The sequence below is a fragment of the Takifugu rubripes genome, chromosome 21 (assembly GCF_901000725.2).
Source record: "Takifugu rubripes chromosome 21, fTakRub1.2, whole genome shotgun sequence".
Taxonomy (NCBI): Eukaryota; Metazoa; Chordata; class Actinopteri; order Tetraodontiformes; family Tetraodontidae; genus Takifugu; species Takifugu rubripes.
In genome coordinates, this window is record NC_042305.1 from 14,573,959 (window position 1) to 14,593,405 (window position 19,447).

At 50.0% G+C, this 19,447-nt stretch overlaps 1 protein-coding gene across 2 annotated transcripts; it reads left to right on the top strand.

The window, feature by feature from the left end:
- Positions 1–603: 603 nt before the first annotated feature.
- Positions 604–7,223, top strand: tars1 (threonyl-tRNA synthetase 1). 2 transcript variants are annotated; one of them, XM_029829936.1, is made up of 20 exons: positions 604–773; positions 1,343–1,420; positions 1,627–1,817; positions 2,000–2,123; positions 2,315–2,436; positions 2,849–2,966; positions 3,037–3,101; positions 3,173–3,251; positions 3,424–3,570; positions 4,009–4,107; positions 4,190–4,356; positions 4,593–4,755; positions 4,838–4,975; positions 5,716–5,793; positions 5,871–5,971; positions 6,077–6,181; positions 6,252–6,324; positions 6,435–6,549; positions 6,643–6,829; positions 6,872–7,223. In XM_029829936.1, exons 1-19 carry the CDS (start codon positions 714–716, stop codon positions 6,789–6,791), a joined length of 2,172 nt encoding a protein of 723 aa, XP_029685796.1. In that variant the 5' UTR covers positions 604–713; the 3' UTR covers positions 6,792–6,829; positions 6,872–7,223. The 2 variants fall into 2 exon arrangements, with proteins under 2 accessions (XP_029685796.1, XP_003978376.2); XM_003978327.3 differs by having other exon boundaries at positions 6,643–7,223.
- Positions 7,224–19,447: the final 12,224 nt, after the last annotated feature.

The window sequence follows — 19,447 nt, forward strand, 5'->3', positions numbered from 1 at the left end:
AACAGATGAGTGAATCTCCTACCAGACTGATCAGTGTTTGCACCACTTTCAAAGTAGGGGCTAAAACCCTTCATTCATCAGTAACACGTTCACAGCAGCAATCCCACAAACGCAGCATAACACTGAGAATATGCAAGGAATCTCCATGGAATATCAGCTTGATCAGTTTTCCCCTGCATAGATTTCTGCTTCTCCCCACCCTGTGCAGACAGCAGCTGTGGCTGGGGTCAAGTGGTAGAACAATCAGCAGTCAGGTCTGTGGGTTTGATTGCGTGCCTCAAAATGCTGTGTATGTGTCTGATGAGCTTTAGCCAGCAATTATGTGACAGCGGCTGTATGGTAATTTTACCCTGAAACACAAAGGAGCTGTGTAAAAAGACAATACAGATGTGGTTTAAACACATAATAATTCTACCTTGACATCACGTCAAAGTTATTTTTTTTACTAGGATAATACAATAAAGAAGGATAATGATGAAATTTCCTCCTACTGTGCAGTGTATAATTATAGACACCCCCCGCACCCCCCCCCTCCCGCCACACAACCGCTCGCTCTCGCAAAACAAGCCCCGCCCACTGCCTTTGCGGCAATATTGCATCATTGTAGCTACATCCGGGTACGTCATCACTCCTCACCCGGCACCTCTTGACCGTGTGCCGAATAAATCACCCACTTTAACAAAGTTCTTTTCTGAATTAAGCCTGGGTTTGCTATGGCCGAGCAGCCTGTCGTAGAGAAGATGAGTCAACTGCAAGTGGACCCGGGGAAAACGGTAATGTTTGAGTTTGTTGTATGTGTCCGCCTGTTTTAAGCCGGTTTGTGCAGCTAGCAGCTAGTTAGCTAGCAGAATTCTAGTCAGATTCTTGCTGTCATTTAGCCACGAATGCGGTACTAATGTTGCTGATACTTTGATTTAAGAAAGGCAATAAACACGGTTGCTTGGCGATATGTTTAGAGTATTTTAATTTTTTTTATCCTTATCTGTCCTTTATTTTGGCTTCGCTGTTGACTTATTTGGTCGACAAATGTAGGTTTAACACATATTACACCTGTGTAAACAAAACTCAATCCAACATTGAAAACTTTATTATATTTCACAATTCTTTGACAGCATAACACACAGGTGCCACAAATAGAAAAGTCTTTTCTGACCAAGCAGGTTTACTTTTATATTAGGGCTCGCTATTATAACGAGGCTGTATACTAAATAAATGTTTTAAGCTGGAGGGTATGGGTGACTTTATTTTTCCTAAAAACAGTCATTTTAACTGACCTATTTTTATTCCTAGACGTTTCATCATGTAAAGTTCATTGACCTTATGTCCTAATTGATTTTTCCAGGCTGGAACTGAAAACACCAAAGATGGAGGGAAGAAGAAAGCTAAAGGTGCTGCTGGTGACGCTGGAGGTAAAAGTGAGGTGAGTTGGTCAAATTGTGCTTGTCTGAATGCTTTAATATATTATAACCATGAACTTAAGCTATCATCAGCTATCAGAGAGGCCGCGCCATTTTATAATTTCTTCTATTCATTTTGTTTAAAATATCCCAGTAAGACAAGCTTTTCTGGTAAGAAAAGAACTTACCGTAATCCTTCTCCAAATTTGCTTTTTGTTTTGGAACCTAGCTGTCCCCACCGCCCCAGTACATCGACGAGCGCCTCGGTTTGTACTCAAAGCTGAAAGCTGAGCACGAAGCCCTGATGGCTGAGAGAGCTGCGAACAATAGCCAAGCCATCAAGGTGACCCTGCCTGATGGGAAGGTTGTAGACGGCGAGTCCTGGAAGACCACGCCGTACCAGGTGGCCTGTGGGATCAGGTCAGTTGGTTACTGCAATGCCCCAGTATGTTAATACAAAACAGTTTCATCTGCTGTGCACCAGCTTATCAAATAAATCCTGCCACACATCTGTGTAATTAACACTTAGTTAAGCAGCTCGGCATATTGCTGCTACTAACAGTTATTTCCATCTTATTTCAAATGCGGCGTGTTTCCTAAAGCCAAGGCCTCGCTGACAACACGGTGATCGCAAAGGTCAACAACGTGGTTTGGGACCTGGACAGACCTTTGGAGGCAGACTGCAGCCTCCAACTTCTCAAATTTGATGATGAGGAGGCTCAGGCTGTGAGTTTTTTCAAAATGAGCTCTTTGACGCTTGAAGTACATGTTTTCCTTGGTGATTCTCTGTCGCAGATAAATTGGTGTCACCCCTGACATTTAAAGGGCAGCAGCCTTGAGTTCTGCCACACTGTCCTGACCTGTTGTTTAACGCTGATCCACGGACCCACTTTTCTTGTCATATTTGTTATATTCAGGTTTACTGGCACTCCAGTGCCCACATCTTAGGTGAGGCCATGGAGAGGGTGTATGGAGGCTGCCTCTGCTACGGCCCCCCCATTGAGAGTGGATTTTACTACGACATGTTCCTGGAAAATGAGTAAGTCTCCGCACCTATTAACTTAATTAAAAAAATAGATAATAGATTGCACGTAAAATTGAGTTGAACCTTGAAAACTGCAGTCATACCCCGTAACTGGGGTTTAATTTATGGCAGTTTTGTGTTAAATACCGTTTAGAGCGTTTCTTCTTCACAAACAACTTTTTCATTTGACCTTTATGCATCTGTCTCCTCGGGCAGCAGGAGACTGTGACAAGTGCTAATTAATTCTACAACCTCCTTAACCGAATCATTCTATGCTAATGTGCTCTTGGCCAGTGTTCTCCACAAGGGCATTTCGACAGCGTTAACCCTGAAACCCACTAACACCGACAGTGTGTGCACGTCGAAGGCTATCTGACATGTCCTGTGGTTTAGGGTGACGTGTTTTACCATTCTGGTGTTCTGACAGGGGCGTGTCGAGCAACGACTTCCCATGTCTGGAGAACCTGTGCAAGAAGATAATCAAGGAAAAGCAGCCATTTGAGAGGCTGGAGATCAAGAAGGAAACTCTGTTGGAGATGTTTAAGGTACCCACAGGCACAAACTGTAGTGAGGGAACATTGCTGAGCTCTTTATATACCCTCCTCCTCCCTGCAGTACAACAAGTTTAAGTGCCGCATTCTGAACGAGAAGGTCTCCACCCCGACTACCACCGTCTACAGGTGAGCGCTGGAGCTGTGGCGATGAACGGTTTTATTCTTTTAGGCATTAAACCGTCCATCCTCTGTTCCAGATGTGGACCTTTAATCGACTTGTGTCGGGGGCCTCACGTGAGACACACTGGAAAAATCAAGGCCCTCAAGATCCACAAGGTGAGGATCCCTGTTTCCAGCGATTCTAAATCGGTCGTGTTGATTTCTGCAGCATTAATCTTGGCTGTGTCCCAAATCCTGTAGCTGTTATTCCTGCAGCTCCCTCGTGTTCTGCTCTCGGGGGGATTTCACAGCCCCACAAGAAATATGAGCTGACGCACTTCTCTCCTAGAATTCATCTACATACTGGGAGGGAAAAGCAGACATGGAAACTCTCCAGAGGATCTACGGCATCTCCTTCCCTGACCCGAAAATGCTGAAGGAGTGGGAGAAATTTCAGGAGGAGGCCAAGAACAGAGACCACCGCAAACTAGGACGGGTAGGAAGTGAAAGGAAATAACGAGGATTTGTTAATTGTTTGGTTTCAGAGTGGTGTTCGTGATACTTTAGCGGAGGACATCGCTTTTAAATAACAGTATTTTATGGGGATATAGTTATATATTCTCTATGTCTTTACAGGCGTAGAACACCGTGTTGAACAACTCTTAGTGGTGTCTAATGTTGTGATCTGTGGCTCACATAGGGAACCTTTGGGTTGGGAACAAATAGGGGTTGGTTTGATCAGGACACCTGAAGCCAGGGTGTGTTTCTGTCTGTCACAACAGTTTAATGAACAGTAACCTTTCCAGCACGGCGCTGGTCAAACCAGCTGCTGTCTGAGAAAAGGTGACGGCATCTTTCCAAACCCGTCTGTCCTGAGCCCTTCATTAAAACCTTGCATCACGCTAACAAAATATTGTCTTTGTTCCTCTGACAGGAGCAGGAACTGTTTTTCTTCCACGATCTTAGTCCTGGAAGCTGCTTCTTCCTGCCAAAGGGAGCCTTCATCTACAACACCCTGATTGAATTCATACGAGTGAGTGTGCAGTAACGCTGTGAACAAGAGGGGCGCTGTCATCACGCTTTGGTTGTCTGAGTGAGTGTGATGTCTCCGGCAGAGCGAGTACAGACGCAGGGGTTTCCAGGAGGTGGTGACCCCCAACATATACAACAGCAAGCTGTGGCAAACGTCTGGCCACTGGCAGCACTACAGCGAGAACATGTTTTCATTTGAGTCGGAGAAGGAGACCTTCGCCCTCAAACCTATGAACTGCCCCGGACACTGGTGAGGTCCAGTGAGCACCAGCAGCAAAGTCCAGCACGCCCACATATGTTCCAGACTGTTTCCAGTCTGGAAAAGCTGAGCCTAAAGCTTCATTTTTGGTGAAACGGATGTTTTAGAAGGCCTTAATCAAAGCTCATTTATCATTTAGGGCAGTATTGAAACAGTGGGATGAAACAGTGTGATGAGTCGGGACGGATGGTTAATCTGGCCGTCTCTTAAACTCTGTTTGACTACAGTCTGATGTTTGACCACCGTCCTCGCTCCTGGAGGGAGCTGCCGCTCCGCATGGCAGATTTTGGCGTGCTGCACAGGAATGAGCTGTCAGGAGCTCTGACAGGTCTCACCCGCGTCCGCCGCTTCCAGCAGGATGATGCTCACATCTTCTGCTCCATGGATCAGGTCAGAACAGGCTGCTGCTGCTTATTTACTTTGTTATTGGGTATTTTTGGCTTCATTCCTCATCCTTCCTGTTGTGTCTCAGATTGAAGAGGAGATCAAGGGTTGCCTGGACTTCCTGCGCACTGTGTACAGTGTTTTTGGCTTCACCTTCAAACTCAACCTGTCCACCAGACCAGAGAAGTTCCTGGGGGACCCTGAGGTCTGGGACCAAGCAGAGAAGGTGATGTTTCCCTCATTTGGTGGTCTCAGGATTTCATGTTGGTTTTAAAGCCTTGTTAGGAAATGGAAGCTTCCTGAGTGCTACCAGGCTGCAGCAGTGGTAAATCTGTCCTCTGGACTGACGGCATCAATCTCTGCCATAAATATAACGGATCAATAGTTTTCTCTCTCTCCTGTTGAATGCTTTAGTGCCACACAGCCTTATCTTGCAGCAGTCGATGCTTCTTCAGGCTCTGCTGCCCGAGTTATCGGCCCGCTCAGTAATTGTAATAATTCTATCACCTGGAGTGTGTTATTCGTTTTGTGCGTGACTCCGGGTGGCGTCTTATCATCCTCCGCAGGCTCCACTGTATCGAGTGCGTACAGCCTCTTTTTAAGAAAGGATTTGATAAACGGCTACGGCGTTACACAGCGTGTGTGTAATCATCCTAATAACTGGGTTTTAGCCCCTTTTCATTTCCTGCACTCAAAGCTTGTGTTTATATTTGCTCGTGTGTCGATTTGTTCTGTCCAGTCTATCATTTGTCTGTCGACTATTAACGGCTCTCAGGTCAGCAGGGGTCCTGTCTCGGTGCGATGGGATGGTAGAGGGGGGGGCGGGGGTCTGTGGGGGTCAGTCTGGTTGCAGCCCGGAACAGAACTGTGATTACCTGAGCGTTGCTTGGCTGTGTGTTTGGGGTCAGGAGGAGGCTTTAGGCCGTGAACGTGCTCTTCACCCTGAATTTCTGCTTGTTTTCACAGCAACTGGAGAACAGCTTGAATGACTTTGGGGAGAAGTGGGTCCTCAACCCGGGCGATGGAGCATTTTATGGACCGAAGGTGAGTCATGTGACACAGCCGTGGCGCTGTTGGACCCCCAGGCCTCAGGCGGCTCATCGCTCTTCCCTTGCGTGCAGATCGACATTCAGATCAAGGATGCCATTGGCCGGTACCATCAGTGCGCCACCATCCAGCTGGATTTCCAGCTGCCGATCCGCTTCAATCTCACCTTTGTCGGGTCAGCATTCTGTTGCCTTTTTATTGTATTTTTTTTTAAAAAGGACCCCAAAAAACTGCTCTAAATAGTCCTATTTCCCATTCTCCTCCTGCGTATATTTGGCAGGCATGATGGCGATGACAAGAACAGACCGGTGATCATCCACAGAGCCATCCTGGGCTCCGTGGAGCGGATGATCGCTATTCTGACGGAGAACTTCGCTGGGAAATGGTGGGTGGTCGCTGCGCTCGTCAGAAGGAAGCCGCCCTGCTTCTTTTATAACGCAGGTGTTTCCTTCCAGGCCACTCTGGCTCTCCCCGTCTCAAGTCATGATCGTACCCGTGGGACCCACCTGTGAGGAGTACGCCCAGAAGGTAACGGTCCAGGCGGATCCTCCAAAGTGGATCCTTTATTATGGCTTTATCCAGGCCTCATCAGAAAGACTCGTGTCTCACGTGCCCGTTTCTCCCCCTGACGACGGCAGGTCAGGCAGGACTTCCACAGCAGCGGCTTCATGACTGACGTGGACCTGGACCCCGGCTGCACCCTGAACAAAAAGATCAGGAACGCACAGTTGGCGCAGTACAACTTCATCCTGGGTCGGTGCTAACACGCTCTCCTCCTTATCGCCGCCTTTTCTCTTCCTGTCCGTCAGGAATATTGATTTCCTCTCTGCTCTTTGCCCGTCGCAGTGGTGGGAGAGAAGGAGAAGACGAGCAACACGGTCAACGTGCGCACCCGGGACAACAAGGTGCACGGAGAGCGCACCGTGGAGGAGTGCATCCAGCGTCTGAAGCAACTCAAGAGCAGCAGGAGCAGGAACGCCGAAGAGGAGTTCTGAAGGTCCTCCAGCCTGAGGGACAGGACCACGGCTGCCTGGTCTCTGTCCTCCTGCCTGAGGGACAGGACCACGGCTGCCTGGTCTCTGTCCTCCTGCCTGAGGGACAGGACCACGGCTGCCTGGTCTCTGTCCTCCAGCCTGAGGGACAGGACCACGGCTGCCTGGTCTCTGTCCTCCAGCCTGAGGGACAGGACCACGGCTGCCTGGTCTCTGTCCTCCAGCCTGAGGGACAGGACCACGGCTGCCTGGTCTCTGTCCTCCAGCCTGAGGGACAGGACCACGGCTGCCTGGTCTCTGCTTTGTCTGGTGTCAATTTGATCGAGTCTTTGAAAAAAAAAAAAGAGATGGTTTCTGTCCTCATCTGTAGCAGGATTATTTCTGTCTGGGGTTTATTCATGACTTGTGATTTTGATAATTAAAATCCCTTCTTCATCCGTGTGCTGTCATTTTACCCAGAAACGCTGATAAATTGTCACATTTTCTGTGTGAAACGGGACATTTTCGGCAACTTTCCACAGTTTACACCCTCAAACCGACACGGGACGTGAACCTGCGGCCCTTGTGGGTGTTTTCCTTAAATCTGCAGCGCTGTGTGCGGAATAGAACCACCGAGGACACGTTTGCGGGGACAAAGTCCCAACCCGAGGACAGGCCAAACACTAGAAATGCACGTTATTCTGGCACACGTGAAGTCTCCAGCACCAAATAAAACCTGTTTCCTGCGTCTTGCGTTCTCACGGAGGTGCGTGTACGGACCCGCGTATATCGGATCTGACCACAAGGTGGAACAGCTGGACCAGAATCTTGCTGCTCTTGGGGAGGTGGGGGGGGGGCGCTGCCAATGGAGTGTGGGAGAGAAAAACATTTTGATAAAAGGTTAATGAAAAAGTCAATGGAGTAAGAGAGTGTCAACAGACGGAGCGAGGCGGGCGGGGGTCTCCGGGGACCGAGGCCCGCTCCCCCGGTAATCCTCGCTCGGTCTCGGCCTGTTGGATCTTTTGGCTGGATGCTTCGCTGGCGACCCGACCGCGAAGGGTCACGATGCTTGACTGAGCTGAGCAAACTTCTCTTTACTCACGCATTCTTCTCTCCTATCTTCCCAAAGGGGCCCCGCCGCATCTGTTCTGCATGCGTCATTAAGAAAAATGGCAGAAACGGCTGCTTCCTTGTGTCCTTCTCCAATATCGGGCAGGAACGGGGATTTGACCTGGCACACGCACTGTTCTGAGCAGCACCCTCGCAGGATGGCTCCCCATTCCGTCTGCCTGCATGCATGTTTTCGCAGGCCTTGTTTTGGGATGTATTTTCCTTCATAACCATGACAACTGACATCAGGTGGCGAATATTCCGCCCGTGTGATGAATGCAGAAAGCTTTTCCTTCTTACTTTTTTCCAGCAGTTGAAGCCAAAAAGCCTCCCCTGTGACACACGCGCGCACACGCACGCACGTGTGATTCTACCTATGCTCTCAGCGCCTTCCATGTTGGTTCTGGAGCAGAGAAACTTCAGTGTCCAGTTTTTTCTTTCTCTTAGCCCCAGTTATCACCCCCCCGCCACACGCGCGTGCACGCAGCCTCTTCCTGCCCCATTACCCTTAAATGCAACAGAACCCCAAATTATGGTCAGCTTCCTGTGATTTTAGTTTTGCTTGGGAAAACAAGCTGCCATCTTTAATATCATAATGTTAGCAAATTATATGGTTCTAATTGGGAGCTTTTTGATGGCGCTCTGACATCTGGAAGGCGAATATGTGACTTTGACGGGGCTTTTCCTCTCATCTCCAAAATGTGGTGGCTGCTTTTGAACGGGCATAAATATACTAACCGCGCGGTATATAATACAAGGAAGCGCAGTCACACCCTGCTCCGAACCAGCACCGACAACTGACTGAACAACTCAGCTGTTGGAGCAACAGTCAAGCCGTTAGCATGTCGTGGCTAATTGCGCAGCTAGCTGCAGTAGCCAAGTTGCCATTCAAATAAATGTAGCTGTTTAATATTGTCATTGTATGACATAGTGTATGTAATTTAAAAGTTAGATTTAGCTTATCTGTCATTTATGGTTCTGAGGGTCAATAAAAAATAGCTTGTCAAACAAAAGCTGGCGGCTAGCTTTCCTAAAAATGACAAAAAATATCTTGTGGATATAATATTCTACTAATATGAACTCAGTATTACAAGGATTCTTTAACATGTTATCATCATTGAGGCCTATTTCCTGCAAATATCTTCTATTGGGACCTTTATTAAGTGTAACCAGTCTCCCTACGGTGGCTGCCGAGGGACAATTAAAACAATTTTTTTTTCATGACTGCAACATTTCAGATGTTTGTTGTAGTGGATATAATTACAAATGGGTATAGAATGCAATAGAAATATGGTTTTAGATTGCTAAAATTGGAGAATAAGACAGGTTAGGTTCATATTTAAGTGTCATTTCTCAACTGTATAGTCTGGTGGAACATTCCTGCACCCGTGGAGGAGAACCGTTAAGTCAATATTTAGATTTTAAAAATCTTACCCCCCCCCCCCCCACCACACACACACACACACACACTCCCTCATGCAGATTTATGAGCAATAATCCCTGACACTTTAAATAACCTTTCCTGCAAATCAAGGTTTTAATCTCACTGCTCTCGGTGTAACACTGGCAGATGAAGTGTGTGTTGTTTCTGCTAATATGCTCCTTATAGTAAATAACTGCCCGCTGGTGATCACGTAGACGTCCAATCCACCTTCCTCTCATGCCAGTGTGTTGAAATTGGCCGCCAACACCAGTCACGCACGCTCATTATACCCAGAACTCCCATTACTGTGCTGTGCCAGCAGGGAATAACACCTTTTTCTCCATTAACCAGCGAATGTAAACAGTTACACTCTGTTTCCACTTCTCTGAAGCCACTCACAGGTTTTTAACACTTTATGTCCTCAGATTAAGACATTTTTCTTGAGAAAATCACGCCCGTGAATGCATCATTTCCCCCTGTGCCGATCATTCTGCCCTAAATTCCTCCGTTCTCACCTCGCTGCAGCTCAAACAGTCTCCTCCTTATGTGCAGACAGCCAGATGTTTAGGCTCCACAGAGCAGGCTCCAACGGTATGAGTGGTTGTTATTTATCTCAGTTCTATTTTTCCTCTTCCACTGTCCCCCTCCACCGCCCCCTCTCTCCTTGGGGTAGTTTACTTTAACCCCCGTAAAGCTGGACAGGCTTTTGCCAGTGCACTCACCCTCGGCTGGATGAAGCTGAGGCTGACAGCTGCATAAATCACCGGTGCACCGTGCTAATAGGTGGTATAAAATCAAGCGGAGACCACCCATGCTGCGAGGCAGGAGCGGGATATCTGCTGTGCACCACTGTACCCCCCCCTCCCGACTCTGTTCCAGTCCATCGGCCCCTAAGCAACACAGGAAAGAGCCATCAGGCATCTGTAGCACAGTGATCCATTTCATACTTTCATGAAGCTGCTGGGTGGGTTTCCTCGCCCAGGCTATTGTGGAACCTTCGGCCCTTTCAGGAAAAAGCCCGTAAACATTTGAAGGCTGGTAACTTTAACAGCAGCCGGTGTCACCGGGTCCAGCTTTATGTCTCTGCTGCTGCAGGGAAGAAAGGATGCTGCAGCCCATCCCTGCACGTGTGTGGTGCGTCCACTGGAGAGGGTCCGCCATTCATCCAGAGATGTGTGAAGGTGGCTGTTTGCAGGGCCCCTTCTTTTGTAAGTGTGTGTGTGTGTGTGTGTGGGGGGGGGGGGGGGCAAAGCACATGCATAGCTTCGGGGGGGGTGGGCACAAAGAGAAGGGTACTGCTCAATAACAAGACAGTACCTCTGGTGGAGGGCCTCAGTGCCATCAGCTTTGATTATATGTGAGGACTTAGAACACACACACACACACACACACACACACACACACACACACTTTTACAGCATAAGCTTCTGTGTTTTACAGTCTGCCAATGGTGCAAACTAAACAATTTGTTTCTTCTGTTCTGCTGAAATCTGAAAAAACACAACAATCAGATATATTTAAAGTCCCCCCCCCCCCCCCACCGCTTCCTTGTCATTCAGGACTCTTACTTTTCATTCTTTAGTTGATGTATTGGCCACAGAGGTGAATAAAGCAGATCCCGTTGTGACGTATTGTATTTAATGAAACGACCTGTGTAATCGAACATCACCTTATGACCGCTAGGGGGCAGAAAAGAGACGAAAACATTACTCACGGTTCAAAAGGATCACAAAATGATCCCTCAAACACCTTTTAATGTTTGATCAGCCTCCTGAGATGTGTTCAGGTACAAGCAGAGATGAGATATTATTTTTATATCATATAATTGATTGTAATAATGACCTGCCCCCCCTTCAATAAAGTGAGTGGAACCATCTCTCATGAGTTTTCAACATTCTACACATTTACAGTTTATTCAGGAGAAGCACCCACCACCACAGCTGCACACCTCTGCCTTCCAACCTCTGGCTCTGATGCACTTAAGCTGCTACAAGGTGTCCTTTACAGCCTATAAATGGCTACAGGTCTTCTGTCATTAAACTGGAGAGTGTGGTCAAACGACTCCTGCCCGTGTCGTTGCCCCAGACGATAAAGACCGAGTGTTTATGGCAACTACCTGTAGCCCGCTCACACTTTCTGCCCAGGTGGCCTGACAGGCGGGTAAAATAAAATAAATGAGGTGGATGTTTGCAGCCACGAGGGAGGTTAAACCTGGGTCTTAAGGGAAATGGGAGGGATACCAACAAAATGAAAAATTTGGTGGAGTTTAGGGGTCATGACCTTCTACTTGGTTCAGGAGGGGCAAAGCAGGGAAGAGGTAGAGACTCGAATGCCTTAAATATAAATACATTTAAAGACAAGTCATGGCTTGTAATGCTAGCTGGCTCGTTGCTGAATGTGACTCTCACAGACTCGGTTACGCGTCACCACAACTCACCTGCTTTTATTTCCATCATTAACGACCTTTGCGTGGGTCCAAGGTCAACAGGAGCGTCTCCGACAGCGTCCAGCCCGTCTATGATGTCACCCCACCAGAACTGTGACCTCATCCAGAAAAGTGCTCCAGCAAATTACCCAGAAAAAAACCTCCTGAGAGGTGAGAGCGGCCTGACACGGGCCAGACAAAAGGCCCGCTTGTCCCCATCTGTCTGGAGTTACTGCCCCAATTAACAAGCTTCACTTTTTTTCTTTCTTTTTTTTTGTAATTGGCGGCATAAATATAAAACCGTCAGACTTTCCTGAACAAGTCGCTGGCTGAAGAGCCCGAAAGAAAAACAGCACTGCAGAAGGTTTCAGTTCAGGCCTGAGCGCCATTTTTATTCCGTCTTGTTCAAAGTAGAGAAGAAAACACCAGATTCAGTCATTTGTGTCTCCGCAATCGTGCATCTTTTAATTCAGAAACGTTGTTTAGTTTTCTGCACCGTGCGTCTCTCAGAGACTTGGAATTAGCCCTGAAACGGGTTCGCCAGCACCGGCACCATCGAAGCACACAGTGGGTCTTTGTTCTGCTCCGTCCTTCACATGTGGACAAAGTCTGGAGCCTGTAGGGAGCAAATGTGCTGAGGAGACGTCAGGAAAATGGAAGTGGTGGTCGTCAGAGCGCAGTCATAGAATTCCTTCTTTCTGTTTGGAAATTAAGAAGGAAAATAGTAAAAATAACTAGTGTGACGATCTGAACCAGAACCGTTGAGCTGCTCCTCAGACGGCCTGAAGCATCTGTTTTTTTTACTTAGGTTGGACGGAAATGTGCACGACTAGCATAATTGACAAGAATACACTGATTTTAAGCTAACAAGCTGTTAGCATTTGTTTTACATGAAACGTTCAGGTCCAAAGATCCAGAGGTCCAGAGATCCAGAGGTCCAAAGATCCAGAGGTCCAGAGGTCCAGAGATCCAGAGGTCCAAAGATCCAGAGTTCCAGAGGTCCAGAGGTCCAAAGATCCAGAGGTCCAGAGGTCCAAAGATCCAGAGTTCCAGAGGTCCAAAGATTCAGAGGTCCAGAGATCCAAAGGTCCAGAGATCCAGGGGTCCAGGGATCCAGAGGTCCTCACTCCCTACTGCTGTTCTCCCTGTCGTGGCCCTGAACTCTAGATGCGTTTCAGTAGCATTAAGACGTTTCAGCGGCGCCTCTCAGCCTGAAACACTCCATTAGCGTTAATCATTTTCCAGGCCAAACAGCTGGAATTGCTTTGCCGAGGAAAAGTCCTGCCTGCACGTCAGTCACCGATGAGCTTTTCAGATGTGCACAATACCTTGAGACTGAGGAGCGCGCGCGCGTGCGTGTGTGTGAGTGTGTGTGTGAGTGTTGACCGCCAGAAAACCTAAATAAACTACGCTGACAAGAGCTGTGCAAACACCAGCTTAGAGCAGGGTGAGAGGAAGAGGAGGTTCAGGCTGCCGCCCGTCGGCTTCAGTCCAACTTTGGTCCAGTTTCGGTCCAGCTTCAGTCCAGTTTCAGTCCAACTTCAGTCCAGCTTCGGTCCAACTTCGGTCCAGCTTCAGTCCACTACACTCACATATTGCTAATCTTACTTGTTTACATTCATGGCTGTTACTACTGTAAGGTCGTCGCCATGGAAACACTGGTACCATCCTCAGAGTTTGGGTGCTTGAAAGGGCGTGAGCTCTGCTGATGGCCAACGTGTTGTTTGGTTAGCTCTTCTTGTAACCCCCCCCCCCCCCCCCCCCCCCCCCCCACACACACACACACAGCATCCAAACACAAACGAACAGACCCTGTCAGACACACTCGGTTGCCAAACAACGGAGGTAGGCATCCTTGGAGATTAGCAGCGTTGCCCCGGCTCTCCAGGACCCCAAGCTGTGCCAGGGTTGGCCGTGTCCTGCCTGCAGAGAAGTGTGACAGAGGGACCTGACAGTTCTGCTGCCTTGCCCGAGGACACGCTGTCACCGGGGCACAATACGAAGAAAGTGATCGGTCGGCGGCCATCGGCAACTCCGCGGCCCCCTCCGGACGCTGAGAAAGAGCCCGGCGACAAAGAGGCGGCCAACAAAAGGCCCGTGTTAAATTAGGCATTTAATTCAAGGCTTGGTCACAAGGCCAAAGCAATCAGAGAGAGACGGAGGAAACATATTAAAAGGACAAAAAGGGTCAGATAAGCTGAGAGAGATGTCTTTTGGTTTAGAGGAACTGGGTGGGGGGGGGGGGGTCCTCAGGAGGATTAAACTATGTTGGGAGGTTTGAAAATGAAAATAATAAATAATCTGTCCGTGGACCGCGATGAGGCAACGTTTAAGAGATGAAACCCAAATTCCAAAGTCTGGAAACGAGCGGCGGCTTTTTCTGTTTGACCTTGAGTTCCAGGTACCCCCAGGGGTCAGCGCCCCCCCCGCCCAAATCCACCCCCGGTGACACTGGCAGGTGCTGCATCGCGCTGGTAACCTAGCAACAGCACCGCCGCTGCACTTCCAGGTCAAACATGACAACCTGTCCCTTTTCAACGTTGGACATTCCACACGTGTTGGAATGTCCGATGACCGCCTGTCCCGCCCACGTTGCCCAGGCTGTGGTATTTATCGGCGTGATCCCCCGTTTGTTTGACGCTGGTTCGGGTCAGGACGGGATATCGGGTCAGGACGGGATATCGGGTCAGGACATGGACGCCTACAGAAGCACTTCCTGGACGAGCTCCCGACGGCGTCGCAACCTTTTAGGAGAGACAAATCTGACCCTTTCCCTGCGGAGAGGAGGACGCTGCCTGGGTGGACAGTGGGGACAGTGAGGACGATGGTAATGGATGGAGGGGGGGGGGGCGATGGATTCCTGCACGTATTCTCCTCTCTCTCTCTGTGTCTCTCTCTGTGTCTCTGTCCACCCGCCGTATCGGAGCCGCTGGCCGAGGCCCGACGCAGCCCTCAGAGAAAGAGGCTTTGGACCAGTTTTTAGGATCCCTGCACAAGTTGGAGCCTGCTGCCTGGTGCTCAGGTCCCGAGGAGGGAGAGACAGGCAGAGAGAGAGAGACAGGCAGAGAGAGAGACAGGCAGGCAGTGAGAGAGACAGGCAGAGAGAGAGACAGGCAGGCAGAGAGAGAGACAGGCAGAGAGAGAGAGAGACAGGCAGAGAGAGAGAGAGACAGGCAGAGAGAGAGACAGGCAGAGAGAGAGAGAGACAGGCAGAGAGAGAGAGAGACAGGCAGAGAGAGAGAGACAGGCAGGCAGTGAGAGAGACAGGCAGGCAGTGAGATAGACAGGCAGAGAGAGAGAGAGACAGGCAGAGAGAGAGAGAGACAGGCAGAGAGAGAGAGAGAGGCAGAGAGAGAGACAGTCAGGCAGAGAGAGAGAGAGAGACAGGCAGAGAGAGAGAGACAGTCAGGCAGAGAGAGAGAGACAGGCAGAGAGAGAGAGACAGTCAGGCAGAGAGAGAGAGACAGGCAGAGAGAGAGAGACAGGCAGAGAGAGAGACAGGCAGGCAGAGAGAGAGACAGGCAGAGAGACAGCAGAGAGAGAGACAGGCAGAGAGAGAGAGAGACAGGCAGAGAGAGAGAGACAGGCAGAGAGAGAGAGACAGGCAGAGAGAGAGAGACAGGCAGAGAGAGAGAGAGACAGGCAGAGAGAGAGAGACAGGCAGAGAGAGAGAGAGACAGGCAGAGAGAGAGAGACAGGCAGAGAGAGAGAGAGACAGGCAGAGAGAGAGAGACAGGCAGAGAGAGAGACAGGCAGAGAGAGAGACAGGCAGAGAGAGAGAGACAGGCAGAGAGAGAGAGACAGGCAGAGAGAGAGACAGGCAGAGAGAGAGAGACAGGCAGAGAGAGAGAGAGACAGGCAGAGAGAGAGAGACAGGCAGAGAGAGAGAGAGACAGGCAGAGAGAGAGAGACAGGCAGAGAGAGAGAGACAGGCAGAGAGAGAGAGACAGGCAGAGAGAGAGAGACAGGCAGAGAGAGAGACAGGCAGGGTAATGCAACAGGTCCAAAACAAACTCCTGCTGAATTTTATTTCTCAACGTCTCCCACAGCCGACATTTGAGGGCTGGATCCAAGAGCCTTCGGGAAGAGCCCCGCCCACCTCGTCTGTCTCTTGGGGGGGGGGGGGGGGGGGGGGGGCAGACGATGCACCGGCTCCTCCAGCGGGATGTCGGGCGACGAGCTGCCGTCAGAGCCTCGAGGCGTTGGGTCGGCGCCCTCGGTCACATGTGCAGCTTCAAAGGGGGAATTATGGGAGTTATTGACGAGTCCGTAATTCATCTCACCTCCGAGGCGGGTCGGGTTTCATCGGACGGGGCGGGGAGAATGGAAACCAGATGACGGCGGGGCCCCGCACCCCAGCTCTCCGACGAGGCCCGCGGGTTCTCGGCTCGAATCCTGACGGGAGAAAGCGGGTCTTCAGCCTCAGATACACACAGCAGCACCAAGAAGAAGAATTTAGCCCGGTTTGGTTTGCGGGCCGTGTTCCGGCCCCTTTAAGCCCCTTTCACACATGTTCTCCAGATTAGAACAGAGAACAGAGAGCCTGCCGGCACGTGTTCTGTTCACACATGCGGCCGACGGCAGGGGGTCCCCCCCCGCACCCCACGGCCCTCTGGGACCGAGCAGCTTCCTGATAATTCCGAGATTAAACCCGATGAGGAGCGGCAGCGTTCGTGACCCGGGGTCACGGCGTCTCCGCAGCCGTTAGCTTCACCCCGAACTGGACCTGTGACGTTAGAACCAAACGTGCTTCCACGTTAGCCTCATTATACGTTTATCCAAAAAAAAAAAACCCAGAGCAAGCAGCCAAATCTGCATCGCTAATTAGCGAGCGAGGCGTGAATACCTGCTATTCACCGCTCGAAACAATACGGAGCAAAGACGGAGCGCGTCAGCGTGCGCGCGGCCTCTCGTTAGCGTTAGCGTTAGCGGCCCCTCATTGTGCAGCAGCCATCTGTCTCTCAGCAGTGGGTCCTTGTTACCTGGTATTTCCTTTCGGGCCCCTCTCGCCATCGGGGAGGGCGGGGAGGGACCGGCGTCCCTGGGCGCTCGTTAAATTACGTCTCATGAATGATGATGTCATCAGAGCGAGCCCAAATAAAGGGAGAAGCCTTCTAGGCCCTGCAGGACCTGAGATGTCGGCGGCTAAAGTCGAGGTGGATGTGGGGAGTGGCGGGGGGGGGATGCTCCTCCTCAGAGCGGGGGAGGGGATCTCGCCGCGGCTAACGCTCGGACGAGATGCTGCGTTTGTGTTGCGCCAGGATGACCAGGCCCGCCACATCTGGAGCTGGTTAGCAGCAGAGCAGAGGGCCTCGGGCCCCTTCAGCCCCCGCCTGTTAGCAGCGCCGCTAACCGCGCCGACTATTTTCCAGTCGCTGTCGGCATCAAAAAGCTTCAAACGTGGCCGCCAGTGTTTACTGTGCACGTTCTGGACGTGAGAACCGCGAGGAAGCTCTAATGGGGATAAAAGGACTCACGTGGAGGCCAATAAATGCAGCATTAAAGAGCTAAAGCGGGATTGTTTGTTGAATTTTCACAGTGAAAACGCTGTTTTTGATGGATCGTGTCCATAAAAAGGGACACAGATGCTGACAACTACCTGCCAGGAGCCTTTTAATGTGCTGGAATGGGGCCGACGTTAAAATGTCAGACTGTTTTTGAAGGCAACAAATCAGCAGGCGCTTTCTCGCGCGCAGACGTTCGGCAAAATCAGGCGACCGTTCAGCGCACGTGTTCTTAGGCGGTCGTTATCGTTGAATAACAGGAAGTTAATTTTCCTGCCCCCAGACTACCCAACCGTCGCTGACCGGTGACCCTATGGAAGGAGGGGTCACGGCCAATTATAAGCTGGCCGCTAATGGCGCGTTACCGGCTCCAGATGTAGCGGAGCCTCAGCTAGCTACGCCTGGGACCACAACAAAGTGCATCAGGGTCAACAAACCCTGAAAATATAATTTTCTTCATCAGTTTTCCTTTGTAAGGGGAATGTCTTGTGATCCAACGGCACCTTTTCAATGCACTGACGAGGTTTTGCCTTCGTTCTAGGCTAACACCGTTAGCATCCGTATTTGTCAATGGAAATGTCATGCTGCCAAAACGGCCCTGAAAAGATTCAGGTTAGAAAATGAATGACGTTGTTCTAACGTTAGCCGCGCAGATCAATGCTTTGTCATTTGGAGTGAGGATTCATGCTAACGGTGTCTGTTTTTGTATGTATGTGGCACATTGTCAGGATGCAGCTGAGAGACGTGCGCTTTTCAGTATTTGTGTCACTGAGAAAATCCCAGTGCTTCCTAAAATATCCCTATTTCCTCTTAGACAGCACTAGCAACAGGACAGCATTGGTGTTTATTTGCCCTGCAGCAGATGACGTGTGTTGGAGCGACGTTTTTTTTTGTGTCATCTCTGAATAATTTACACGCTCTTTTGTTTGTTTACTGCGGTTTGCTGCATAAAAATAAAGTCAGCTGAAGGAATTTCTCATGTCTTCACACTCAGACACACACGCCTGGCTGGCTTTCAAACCCCCGGAGCCACGGACCGTCACACCCGCCCTCAGCTAGCTCTGAAATTAATTGCTAGCTAAAAACGCGCCTAGCAACTCCCTGACTGCGCAGCAAAAGAGAACACAGCAACAGGTCGTCACTTGTGATATCAGGCAAGGCTTTCGCTCTAAATTATAAGACCTGACACGCGTAAATGATACATCGCCGAAGGAATTCGCGTGACATCATGTAGTCAGAGGAAGTGACACACAATAGTGCTCAGTGTGGATGCGGAGAACGGAAAATGTCAGCATCAGCAGCAAGGAGACGAACCGCGTTATTATGGCCGAGATGAACGTACAGAGACGCATCACGAGGGAAGAAGCGAAGGAAGTGCGGAACTTACTCGCGTACGTGGTGGTGGAAATCAAGAGAACGAAGCATCGGAGGCCGAATTCAGGCTGAGACGAAAGGACATCTTGGTGCAGGGGGACGCTGATGAGGTGCAGCTGGTCCCAGAGGCAAAGCGCCTTTAAAATTCCTGTTCTCTAATCAGCTGACGTGTGCAAATGTGCCGCGAACCTCCGAGAGTCCAGGAATTTCTTCAGCGACGCCGGGAAGACAGCGTGCGTGTCATGACAGTCTTTTTTATCTCTTAATCTCGCGCTAGCGCTATCTCTCAGCCTTAGCGAAGAATGTCTGCCCCTGTGTCAGCACACACATGATAGCAGGGAGGGTTCCGGCATCCATGGGGTTGCTTGGGTTCAGAGAAATTCAGATCTAAATTTGTAGATCGTGTCTCATTCCAAACGGCTTGCGACAGCTTTATAGGCTAGCGCTACTCTGTTAGCCCACAGAGCTCGCCAGGTTAGCTTCAGGCGGTTAAACGCCCACGAGTTAGCCGTGTTTTTTTAGATCAGATGCTTTAGATCGAGGTCACGTGTGGAATGAGCCACGGCGGGACACCGGCCGGTGGGAGAGCCTCCATTTTGTCTCCGCTATCGCTTTTTCGTGCGTTTTTAAAGAGAAAAGGCTGAACCGATGTCAGATTTCTGTCTCCCAGTCTGGAGACGCGGGCCTCGCTCGACCCCGGGAGCTTCAAACCGTGAGCTCATTAAAGCTGTTTAGTAGCTGCGAGGCCCGAGCGCGGCGCTGATAGGACGGCGCCCGGGGAGCAGGCAGATTCTCTGGGGGTATTGTGGGGGAAGATTTTATCTATAGCACCATTCATGGGTAA

What these genes read in the sequence shown, in the direction of transcription:
- tars1 (XM_003978327.3), top strand. Translation starts at nt 714, where the DNA reads ATGGCCGAGCAGCCTGTCGTAGAGAAGATGAGTCAACTGCAAGTGGAC. An exon ending in CCCTGATTGAATTCATACGA is followed by an intron (nt 4,108 to 4,189) that starts GTGAGTGTGCAG and finishes TGTCTCCGGCAG; the next exon opens with AGCGAGTACAGACGCAGGGG. An exon ending in TCTTCTGCTCCATGGATCAG is followed by an intron (nt 4,756 to 4,837) that starts GTCAGAACAGGC and finishes GTTGTGTCTCAG; the next exon opens with ATTGAAGAGGAGATCAAGGG.